The sequence below is a fragment of the Odontesthes bonariensis genome, chromosome 1 (genome assembly GCF_027942865.1).
Source record: "Odontesthes bonariensis isolate fOdoBon6 chromosome 1, fOdoBon6.hap1, whole genome shotgun sequence".
Lineage (NCBI taxonomy): Eukaryota > Metazoa > Chordata > Actinopteri > Atheriniformes > Atherinopsidae > Odontesthes > Odontesthes bonariensis.
Genome location: NC_134506.1, coordinates 30057965 through 30069908, shown reverse-complemented (window position 1 = coordinate 30069908; position 11944 = coordinate 30057965). Strand labels below are relative to the sequence as shown.

Here is an 11944-nt window from a genome sequence, read left to right as displayed (position 1 = left end):
GTTTATTGGGTAAAAGGGTAACTTCATCATGAAAATTATTTGTGATTCCCAGTCATTAGTGAGTCATCGCTTATGTAAGTGGTGGCCTCACACACATGTGAGAACAGTGTCGGAAAGCTATATCTATCCAAAGAAGTGCGTGGAGTGTCACCTCTGATGAAGTTCATGAGCATCAAAGGGTTTAAAGCTGTGAACAGAAGAGAGATGACATGTCCTAATGTGAAGAAGCTGATGCTTTTGTTACATGGTCCATATACCTTTAAGACTATAGCAACACATGTACTCTGTTGGCAATATGACAAAAGGGATACACAGGAAGTCGTCAATACAGTTTTGGTCTGAAGCTACAAGGTAACGGCAGCTTTAGAATAAATTAAGATACAAGGGAAAAAAGAGCATGTGCTGTATAAAAAGCAGGCAACTCTACAATAGACATTAAGAAAATAACACAGTTTTCCACATCTGCAGTATAGAACAACAAGAAACTACTCAGCGTTAGAATGAGAGCAAACCTTAAGCTTACAGTACAATACTGACAGATATCTGTTTAATATATGATTGCACTCTTTTCTCGATTTTTAACTGAGGTGTGGCAAGAAATATGAAGCAGTCCAGACCTATCTTGAAACATAACACTCCTGCCACCTACTGTTAGTTGAATCATCCTGCTATTGAAAAGAAACAAGAAAAGTAATAAAAAGCTTGTTAATTGGCAAAATCAAACAATATTTGACTAGACTGTCTCACCGAGGTGAATGTTTATCAGTGAGTGTTGCTGAGATAGTTTCTGTGTCTTTGTCACATATATGTCTGCTGAAAACTGCTGATGTAGTATAACTCAACTTTGGGGGTGAACAGTTTTAAAGTGGCTACTGATGAATAATCACAATGGTATTCTGTAATAGCAAAAAAAAGTGAATTATTGAAATAATTACATAAAAGTGCTCTCTCTCTTTATATAACCTTTTCATAGAGTATTTTTGGGAAATAACAAACTTCTTAGTGGAGCAACGTCACAAATGAGACGAGCCTTCATTGAGCTGTTTCCTGTAAAACATTAAAGACAGAAATTTTGAGTGAAGTGGGGAAATTACAGGCAAAGGATATGTATTGGCACAGCTCTTCATGAGTAGCTCTGATGAAATGTGCTCGAGATCACACAGCATTAATACCCATGATAAGACAGAGAAAAAATCAGAGAATTGTTAGTCCCCAGCAGAAGAAATTTTGCATGTATATTCAGGACAAAGTCATTCTTATTACATTTAATAAGACATAATATTGAGTTAATGTGAATATCTTGCACTTAGCATGCTAATCGTTAGCACATTAAACCCATTTGCAGGATTCAAACTCACATTCTGGCTCATTAAGAGGCATCATGTAAAAATATGTGAAACACATTTAATTTGGATTTCAAAAATAGTACTTGCAAGAGACAAAAAAAATGTGTCTATATATATGTATGAGCTGCATATGGTTATGTCAGGATGTAAAGTTATTCAATATAAAGATACACAATCTGTAAGATATTAAGATATGATTACATCAAACATAAGCAATGAGGAAAAGCAGAAACACATGCTGGGCGATGTGCAATGTTCAAGGCTACCAGTGGTTCTGACCTCACATTGTTGTGCCTAACTGACCTCAATTAGAATCAGCAGGCCATTGTGGTTGTGACCAATAAAGCAGATTTTATGAAAACAGATCACACGTTCCTAAATGCCACAGACAAGCTGGCATTTGAAAAAACTTTTATCTCCACTCCTCCAAAAGTCGCGCGTTGCCACCGTTCTCTGTGCCATTGCTAAGTTGACTGTCAGTTCTATATTATTCTACCATATCCCAGCTGACTGTGAAATAATGACATTCTGATACATATCTCACGTCATTTTCTCTAACAGGGGGATATAAAGGCTAAATGTGAATATAATCATTGCTGTATATATACTGTATACTACAGAGGACAAAAAGGGACGATGATTCAAAATAAATTCTCAGCTGTAAACAATGTTGTGCAAAATAAAATAAAAATAAGAAAAAATTTGTACAAGGCAACTTATCTTGCCTAAAGCACAGCCTTCTCTTGAGGGTTTTGGCTATCTGTTATATTTAGAAAAACATACCATGGCTATCACTCAATATTTGGGAGTAGTACAGGTATTCATGAGGACGAGCACGGCCTCTAAATGGTGTCAATAGATGACCCTTATAGTGGTTTTCCCATCACTCAACAGCCCTGGTATGATGAGTCTTTAATACAGAGGAGCACAAGGTATCAATTCACAACCGCTGCTTTTTGCTCACAGAAGGAAGGGCTGCAGTAACAAGCCTAAAGGGCACATAGCCTCCACAGCGTCCTCATCGTCATACATGGACTTTTAAATTGATGAAAGAACCAATTCAAGCTGGAACAAGGGATGTAAAGTCTCAATTCAAAGACTCAATTCTGCATATCACACTTACAATCTCCTTTGTCTGTTTATGCTGATGTGGAAACATGAACTATGATACAGAACAGAGTTATAAGTTGATCTTTAGGTAGTGAACATATAAGAGAAACTGCTTGTTTTTGACTGCAGCAGATGTTAAATCTTGTGTCAGGTCATTATGCCCAATTTTACTACAGCTGAGTCTCTGGTTTTAGCTCAATTTCTGTGAAGAGTAAGGGGGTGAAATAAAACAAAATTTAAAAAAACACACATTTTTAAAGAGTGCACACTGTGTGAACCCCGATAAAATATATAACATATGTGATTTTCATGTTAACTGCCCCTGAGGGTAAAAAAACATGGGATTTGAAGGTTAGAACAAGAAACAAATATATATTTTTTTCTTCAAACTCAGAAATCATATTCAAGCTTCTCTGTGGACAGCACACACAATAATTCAAGATATCACAATGATACAGTTACACACTTACATATGCACGAGTGTGGAGGATCCTAAATGGCCTTCCAATATATATACAAGCATCAAGTGCAACGAGTATATTTGTGACACACAATGTGTGAATCGACATTATTGGAATCAAAGCATTTCATTTTCATTTAATTTGTGCTGCATTTGTTTAGGATTAATGTGATTTGATTCACCAAACCTTAAATAAGCATGATTTTCTCGACAAAAATGACAGTAGATTTCATTATACAAATAGGACTTTGATTGATAATATATCAAATTAGATTATATGTTATATTTGTAATGCTTGTAATAAAGAGATAAAGTCAAAAAGTCCCTGTCTAATAATTGTTTAGGATAAAATGTTACGTAGTAGTGCTCTTAAAACCCAATAATCTTTAAGGGATCTTCTGATCAAAAAAAGGGGAGAAGAAATCCATAATGAATGAACAAATATCTTAACTCTGCAATGTCAGTTACAATGACAGCGGCTGCTTTCCTTAGCTTGGATGTCCATACATATACAAATTAAAGATTTGGTGGCAAGAGCACATGTCGACATACATTTTTTTTGTAATTGATACAACAAAAATGTAAGAGTTGATTAACTGAAAACATTGGCTTGGAAACACGATCATCTGCATTCACACTCAGAGGACAGATAAGCACTTCAAGATTTTTTTTCAAATCGTTACAAGTAATGTCTAATAAGCAGTATACAAGTAATGTTCAATTACTTGAATACTGCTTATCCAATAAATTTTATTTATTTTTTGTAAATGGGTGTTCCTGCCGAAACTGTGTCAAAAGAAAACCGAAAAATGTTCCTGAAACACACTGTGGGAGAACAATGGTCAGAAAAACAAAAGCCTCTTATGAAATGAAGATAAACTTTTGAGAATATAGGAGGTGGGTCATGGAAATGCCATCATAAAACCTGACTGCTTAATAATGTTCAGATGACACGTGACTTATGTGTTACTCACCAGTTCCACAGGACTGAGTCAACAGCTAGACTGGACTCGTGGTTACAGGTGTGTGGTCTTTAATCATGTTATTGTTTACACAGTCATACAGACGCTCTCAAGGAAATTAAATATATAGTGTATGAGAGTGGAGAGCAGTTAATAGCGGGTGGCCAAAATTGTTTTTTGCTAAGTTGTTGCAGTGTTGGTTAAGAGAATCGTTAATTAAGGTAGTAGCGGAAAGTAAACTAACCTTTATTCCCTTTTAACGCTCTGCTTATTTGCAGAGTAAAGTTTACCCGTTTTAAAGACAGCCATTAATTTGTCATGAATGATTAAGTCTTGTTTTTATTCGTAGTTGTTTGGTTTATGGCTCACTCTCTCACAATATATCATTCATTATACGCTTGACTTAACCTGTTTTATTTTTAATACAGTAGTACTGTTTGGTACTGTTGTTTTTATTTTGAATGATTAAGCCTTCACTCATCCATGTTGTTATAGAAGAGGCTGAACATTCACTCACAAAACTCCAAAACCTTTTATATGTTTTTCAGCGAGAATGATACATTTAATTGATTAATTCAACCCTAAAACATCAGGAATGCTGCTTTTAGAACTGTGTCCTGACATTAGAGAACTAGAATGGATGAACACGGTATCTTTATTGTTAAGAAAATTGCTCAGGGCTTTCATGCATTTCCAAAAGTGGACCTTCTCTCAGTTGACCTACTGATGAAAATTTTAAGCAGGGTCGAGACATCGCTTTCATCCATAAGGTCACTGTGAGCGTTCATAACGGCCAAATGTGTTAGTCTCTCCTGCGTCATGGTGTTGCGCAGCCTTTTCAGCCTGCGCAAGGCTGAGAAAGAGGTCGCGGATGCCGCGACAGATATAGGGAGAGCCAGACAGAGCTTAATGAGCTTCTCCACTTCTGACAGCATGGAGCGGGTTTGGGGCTGCAAGGTTTGCAGGACGGACACAACATCCTGGATGGTGCTAACTTCTCGTCCCCTACACACATGTCCAGCTCATGGCTTAGCCGCTCTTGTGGAAAGTGGGCTCAGTTCCGGGGAACCCACATCCACTCGTTTCCCCTGAGCCACCTCAAGAACTGCCTGCTTTCGCCCTGGGCTACTCTATATATTCAGGCAGGCTGCATCTCACATCAAAAGCATAGATCTATGCATTAATTACATCCATCCATCCATCCATTATCTTCCGCTTCTCCGGGGTCGGGTCGCGGGGGCAGCAGCTTGAGCAGAGAAACCCAGACGTCCCTGTCCCCGGCCACTTCCTCCAGCTCTTCTGGGGGGACCCCGAGGCATTCCCAGGCCAGCCGAGAGACATGGTCTCTCCAACGTGTCCTGGGTCTTCCCCGGGGCCTCCTCCCAGTGGGACGGGCCCGGAACACCTCACCAGGGAGGCGTCCAGGAGGCATCCTAACCAGATGCCCGAGCCACCTCATCAGACTCCTCTCGATGCGGAGGAGCAGCGGTTCTACTCCGAGGCCCCTCCCGGATGACCGAGCTTCTCACCCTATCTCTAGGGAGAGCCCAGACACCCTGCGGAGGAAACTCATTTCGGTATTCGCGATCTCGTTCTTTCGGTCACTACCCACAGGTCGTGACCATAGGTGAGGGTAGGAACATAGATTGACCGGTAAATCGAGAGCTTCGCCTTCTGGCTCAGCTCCTTCTTCACCATGACGGGCCGGTGCAGAGCCCGCATCACTGCAGACGCCGCACCGATCCGTCTGTCAGTCTCCTGCTATATTCGTCCCTCACTCGTGAACAAGACCCCGAGATACTTGAACTTGATACCTAATTATATGAAAGAGATAAATGTAAGTCAGACAAATTTAGCAGCATCCCTAGTTCCGACGTCTATGTCCTGATAACAAACAGTATGGTCCCCCTTCTCTGCAGCCCAGAGGTTTCAGTGTCCATGCTTAAGAACCATTTCAATTCATTAGACAACAGAGGAGGTTCCCAGTTCACCTCAGCCCATATTTTTTCTTTCTTTTTTCTGTTGTTCAACTGGTTGCCAATGCAGTTTTTCACAGACTGGTTTAGCTTTGCCATGTGCCAGCAGATGCTTCCACCAAAGTGCATTACATAAGTTGCCCACTGTGGTTGAGCATATCCAAACTTTAATGTTGCTGAAATCAAATTCAAAATTAATGTGCATTTAAAAAGGGTTGTTCCATATTTAATTGTTTTCTATGTAGGCTACTCTCTGTGTCCTTTTTTCCCTTTGTGAAACCAATCTGATGAATGTTGCTCTTGTCTTTATTTAATGTTTTCCAATTCAGCAGCTGTTGCAGTTCTCAGTCAACACTGAACGAGATAAGAGATGTATTTTATGAGTACACAGCAAATGTCCCGTTACTTGAGAACAGTGTAACTTGTGGGGGGAAATTATCTCTGTTTAAGTGTCAATGTAAACTCAAAATAACTGTCTTTTATTCCTTTCATGAATAACACAACCTTCCGAGTGTTCCGTCCAGCATTAGTACATTTAAAAACAGAGCTAATGGCGTGGCTCTTGTCGTAATAGCCTTTTTTGGTTGGAAACCCTTACTGTTCTGAGCTCTCGTATCCTGAACTGACACCTCAACACAGCGCTCACACGCGGGCGGGACTTCCGGTTTTGCGCACCCGGAAGATTCGGATGCAAGTTTCCCCTTTCGTTCGTGCATCCATATGCTCGTTACTTTAAACGTGTGAATGTAATTTGGGTGTTTTTTCTATCCTGTAGTATTTGCAACAATGTTATCCTTAGACTTTCTTGACGATGTTCGCCGCATGAATAAGCGGCAGGTACGTATCAGAGCATTAGTTTCCTTCGAGGTTACGAATGCCTCTTTGTATGGCAGTGTACATCAGAGCTAACCATAACTAGCCGCCGACCGCTTTTTAATGTTGCAAGCCGTGTGTCAGTTGTTAGTGACTTGCAAAGTGAAATGTTTTTATGCACATTTGTCTTTCGAATGGTTTATTTTACACCGCAGCATACAGAATATAGGTAAAGGTTGTATAAACAATTCAAACTACGGTGTAGCTAGCTTTATCCCTCGTTTTACCACATTATTGTCATAGCATCGTTAGTGTAACGTCTGAAAATAACGCCAGACGGTGTTGGAAATGAACTACTACTTATGCAGTCTCTTATGTCTTAAAGACTCGTATGTAAAGTAACTGTGTCTTTCCTTCTTTTTTCCCCGTTTCCAGCTCTATTACCAGGTGCTGAATTTTGGTATGATTGTTTCCTCTGCGCTGATGATCTGGAAAGGACTGATGGTAGTCACCGGCAGTGAAAGTCCCATTGTTGTTGTTCTCAGGTACGTTTGTTACATGTGTCTGGTGATTTTGGTTTCAATAGTTCTATTTTAAATGTAGCATCTTTGCCCTTGTGTGAGCTCAGTTGACGACCCTAACCTAACCTAGTTTATTCTCTCAGATAACTGTAAAAACATCGACAACAGAGTTTTCATTGTTCATTTATACAGGTCACAACCGACGGCGTGTCACAACACACTTTCTAAAGAAGCTGCAGAGTCATTGACCAATGAATATTACGTCACATTTGTACTCGGTTAGATGTAGTAAGAAGTGTAAGAAGCAGTGGTCAGAACCTATATGCGTCTCTTTAAACACTTAAGTAACTATAAGAGCTGCTTTGAGTTTGTACACTTGGGAAAAAGAAAAAAAAATAACAACTTGGCAGTGACGTAGCATGAGGGAGCTCAGCCAAGCTCCCTCATGCAAGGAGAAGTTTAAGATTAAGAAATTGGGATCTGCACTGGAGTTCAGTGCTGAAGGGATAGAAAATCTGCATTAAGATGCTATTAAGAGTCTGATGGGCATCAAAGAGACCAGGAAAGGACAAACAATGGTATAAATGTCATTCATCAGAGATAAATTAGTTTGTGGTGTGAGGATAGCCAGTGAAGAACTGAGCTGGTGTGCTGCTTTGTCAAGTCACCAACACCAGCTAAAGTCTGCTAATGTTGCATTGTTGGTACTAAAAAGTTTGTCATTGCATATGACAGCAACACAGAACTAGAGGGGGTTGTTCACTACCGGAGCATTAAACAGGATACAAAACAGAACCTAATGCGGAAGGATCAGCTGGAAGCTTATTAGCCATATTACATGCTGTGTAACAAAGTGAGGCTATGATGCCTGCTAGTGACGTCAGTGCGAGATGTGGAGCGTAAATCAAGCCAGAAATAAATTTTCTTGATAACTTAAGAAAATTAACTATTGATTTAGAAAAAAAGACTTAAAAGTGCCTCGCTCCCTTCTACGTCACGCTGTATTGTATCACCATTGGTCTCTGTGTTGTACAACCTGAAGCTGTTCTGGCAACCTGAAGCCAGTGGAGATGTACGGTAGAAACAGCTGCATAGAGTGACCATATATATATACCTGCTAACGATCTCATACGATTCTGGCTTCTACGGTGGGCACTGCTCAGAAAGGCTACTTTTTCTTTTGGATTTCTGCAATTATTGTCATAAAACACATTAAATTGATTGGAAACTCTTCAAACAACATTAATTACTTCACTTGAATAGCAGAACCTGTAAGTTACACTTTTAAGTTTAGCCACCTAGTGACGTGTTTTCCACAGAAATTGGTATTTTGTTTTGTTTGGGCATATCAATTTTATTTCCAGTTAATGCGAACATTACTTATCGAATGGATCTCTCGTGTTCAGACACTGTTAGGTAGATGGTAATAATCTATATTCTGCTCCATCATTTTTTTCCCCCCTAATCTTCTTAATTTCAGTGGAAGTATGGAACCAGCATTCCACAGAGGAGATCTCCTGTTTCTGACCAACCGAGTAGAGGATCCCATCAGAGTCGGAGAGATTGTTGTCTTCAGGATAGAAGGCAGAGAGATCCCGATAGTACACAGAGTGCTAAAGATCCACGAAAAGTATGAATGCATATTTGACTAAAGTAGCTGTTCGTGATTTGTCCTGCTGCTAGAGTTCCATTCTTTTCTATTGAGCCTGAATTAGCCCTTCATTATTGTGTAAAGCCATCTAAAGTTATCTTGGGAGAAAGCTAAGATGTCCCTTGTGGTCTGATTCGGATGTTTTGTTCACAGGGAAAATGGAGACATTAAGTTCTTGACCAAAGGCGACAACAACGCAGTGGATGACAGAGGACTGTACAAGCAGGGCCAACACTGGCTGGAGAAAAAAGATGTGGTCGGGCGAGCAAGGGGGTAAGCATTTTGGTTTTTAAAAAATGGCTAATGGTGTCAGTATCTTAAAAATCTTTTTCATTGAAATACATTTTCCAGTATGGATAACCCATTCGAGCCTAAGACTTTCTAAACTAAGCTTTCTAGGCGCCTGCAGCTACACCTGTGCTTTGTCCTTTTAATAGTGTTTAAGTGGATAGAATGTGTTGGAGTAATGAGCATGTGAAAGTCACCATTTCACAGTTTCAATTCATTCTGTTCAGACAAGATTTGTCATTTTGTACTTACTTCTATTCCTCTTATACATTGGACATAAAGCATTTTTCAAAATGGGCTTACCGGAGGATTTTTTTGTCCTGGCTTTCAGACATTAGTTCATCTTTTGTTTGAGACAGATTGATGCTAGATGAGAAACTTTTATAATGTATTCATGCGGTGTGTGTTTATAGTTATAATTTGTTTTTCTCCCGGATTACTTACAGAGAACATCAGGTGGAATTATTATATTATTTCAACTGTTTCCATTGTAATGGTTTACTGCTCTATGTAGACATAAAATATATTGCTATTGCTATTTACATTTCATCACGCAAAATAAGAAAACTACGTCTGCTCGCAACACGTTGCGAGCAAAAGGGGATTTTTCATGACACTGTTTGATTTTAAAGCCTTATTTGCCTCAATGTTTATGCATGTGGCAGACGCTTATATCCAAAGCGACTTACAAATGAGGGTATAACAATGCAGCTAACATCAAAGCTAATAATAAGCTACATAGAAGGAAACCACTAGTCAGACTCTGTCAGGGGTGACAGTGTAGAAATAGAGTGCAGGCATAGAGGGGAGCACAGAAGGAGGAAGTGCAGTAGAGGGGGTAGGGAAGTACAGGGTAAGTGCTAGGGTAGGAGATGCTCTCTGAAGAGCTGGGTCTTCAAGAGTGAAGATAGACAGAGACGCCCCTGTTCTGGTAGCGCTCATAAGGTCATTCCACCATCATGGAACGACACATGAAAAGGATTGGCTGGATTGTCTTGAGCGTGGTGTAGGCATATCCTTAAGTGATGACTTGATGTCACCACTCTAAAAATACTAAAAAAAATCTAGATATTAGCCAAAGAAAGGCTACATATGAAAATGTTTTCATTGTGCCTCTCGAAGATGGCTGAAATTTACCAACATGCTTTTGAAGCAGTTTGTTTTCTGGAGTATCGCTAGAATCTATTAACAGATCCTATGTAAAACTATAAGAGCACAGAGTTCTTATTCTGGCAGCTCTGCTAAATGCTCAGAGGGATAACTGTCCAATGGATATGTTAGTGCTTGGGTCACCTGGCATGTGTCCTAGGACTAATGTTAAAGTTGCTAAAATGATAATTGAGGTGGACCCGATTAACAAGGTTTTGTATATTTGCTCTTTTCCCCAAAACTCTACAACAGAAGTGCAAAATGACTGTGCACCCTCCACCGCATCAAAGTGAAATCCATCATGCTGAAAACAAACAAAAATTCTTCTTTAAGAGATATTGTTTATAAATGAATTACTTAACTTTCTAAAGTAAGAAGATTTGCTATGTATGTGTTTTGTTGTTTTTATTTGTTTCCCCTGATTTTCCTTTGTGGTTTTCACTCTCAACAAACTCTACTAATATTAGAATAAACATAGGAGGAAACACAAAATAGCAAAGTTCTTGCGATCTAAACAAGCTCTCTGTTGACAGCCCTGCTCTATCTTTAAAGAACTATAATACAGATGATGTGTCGCTTATGTTAAGCCACTGTAGGTATAGCATACCCCTAAATGTCACGTTTACAAGCTTTCCCACTTTTGTTTCTGAGTCCTATAAGGTGTATTGCACTAGTTAAAAGACTGGATTTGTGGATAGTCTGTGTTGCTCAGCAAAAAGTTTATCTGACCATTTTGCATTTTTGTCCTCTCCAGTTTTGTGCCATATATTGGAATCGTCACCATTCTCATGAATGACTACCCCAAATTCAAAGTAAGTTGGTCGTTCTCATTGATTAGTCCCAACTAAAAAGATTTGTTCAGTTTTAATTCTAACCCTTTCATTCCGTTTGCGTCTTACAGTATGCCGTGCTCTTCATGCTGGGTCTCTTTGTGTTGGTCCATCGGGAGTGAGGCATCCACGCTCAGGCGCTAAAGAAGGATGAACCACGTCCAGGAAACCTCAGTCATGCCTTTCGAAACAGAATTACGTTAGACTTTGTCAAACACAACTGGCTTTTTTGTACCATTTCTTCTGACATTTTGTAGAAATGTGGATAGGGTGTTTATGTTTGAGAAAACCCAAGCTTTAAAAATATTTTTGTGAGGGAACTAGGTTTGATTTAGTTTGAAGTCGACCTTTATTTGTAATCTCCAGAATGTGAAACTGCATTCTTAGAGATAAACTAAGTCTTGTTAATTTCCTGTTGAATCATTGTCTTTGATAAAGATGTGAAGTATTTTATGAAAACTGAATATGAATATTAAATATTAAATCTGGTTACCACTCACTACGTATCATTTTAACTTTTTGCTTCATTTTGTTTTGGCCCCCATTCAACAGAACAATTTCTTTTGTTTACTATTGGTTTAAGTGATTGAAAAATATTGTTTTTTTTTTTTTTTCAAAGAGCCTAAGCGCGGAGAAGGAGTTTTTCTATTTGTTGCTTCTATACCCTTGTATAGATGAATATTTCAAAGCGCTTTTGGCTATTTAATACATGTACTGTCTTCACACAGTAAAAGAATTATTAAAACGAGCAAGATGATGAATATTTCACATACGTGTTTAACTGTTTTCATTCATAATTCTCCAAAGTATTGCAGCACCACCGTGCGCTGTTAAGTTA

The 11944-nt window shown here is 39.1% G+C and overlaps 1 protein-coding gene across 1 annotated transcript; it reads left to right on the top strand.

Moving 5' to 3' along the window:
- The first annotated feature begins 6513 nt into the window (after positions 1-6513).
- sec11a (SEC11 homolog A, signal peptidase complex subunit) lies at positions 6514-11874 on the top strand. The gene is made up of 6 exons (XM_075463801.1): positions 6514-6691; positions 7103-7212; positions 8669-8818; positions 8993-9112; positions 11031-11088; positions 11178-11874. Exons 1-6 carry the CDS (start codon positions 6641-6643, stop codon positions 11226-11228), a joined length of 540 nt encoding a protein of 179 aa, XP_075319916.1. The 5' UTR covers positions 6514-6640; the 3' UTR covers positions 11229-11874.
- The last annotated feature ends 70 nt before the right edge of the window (positions 11875-11944 follow it).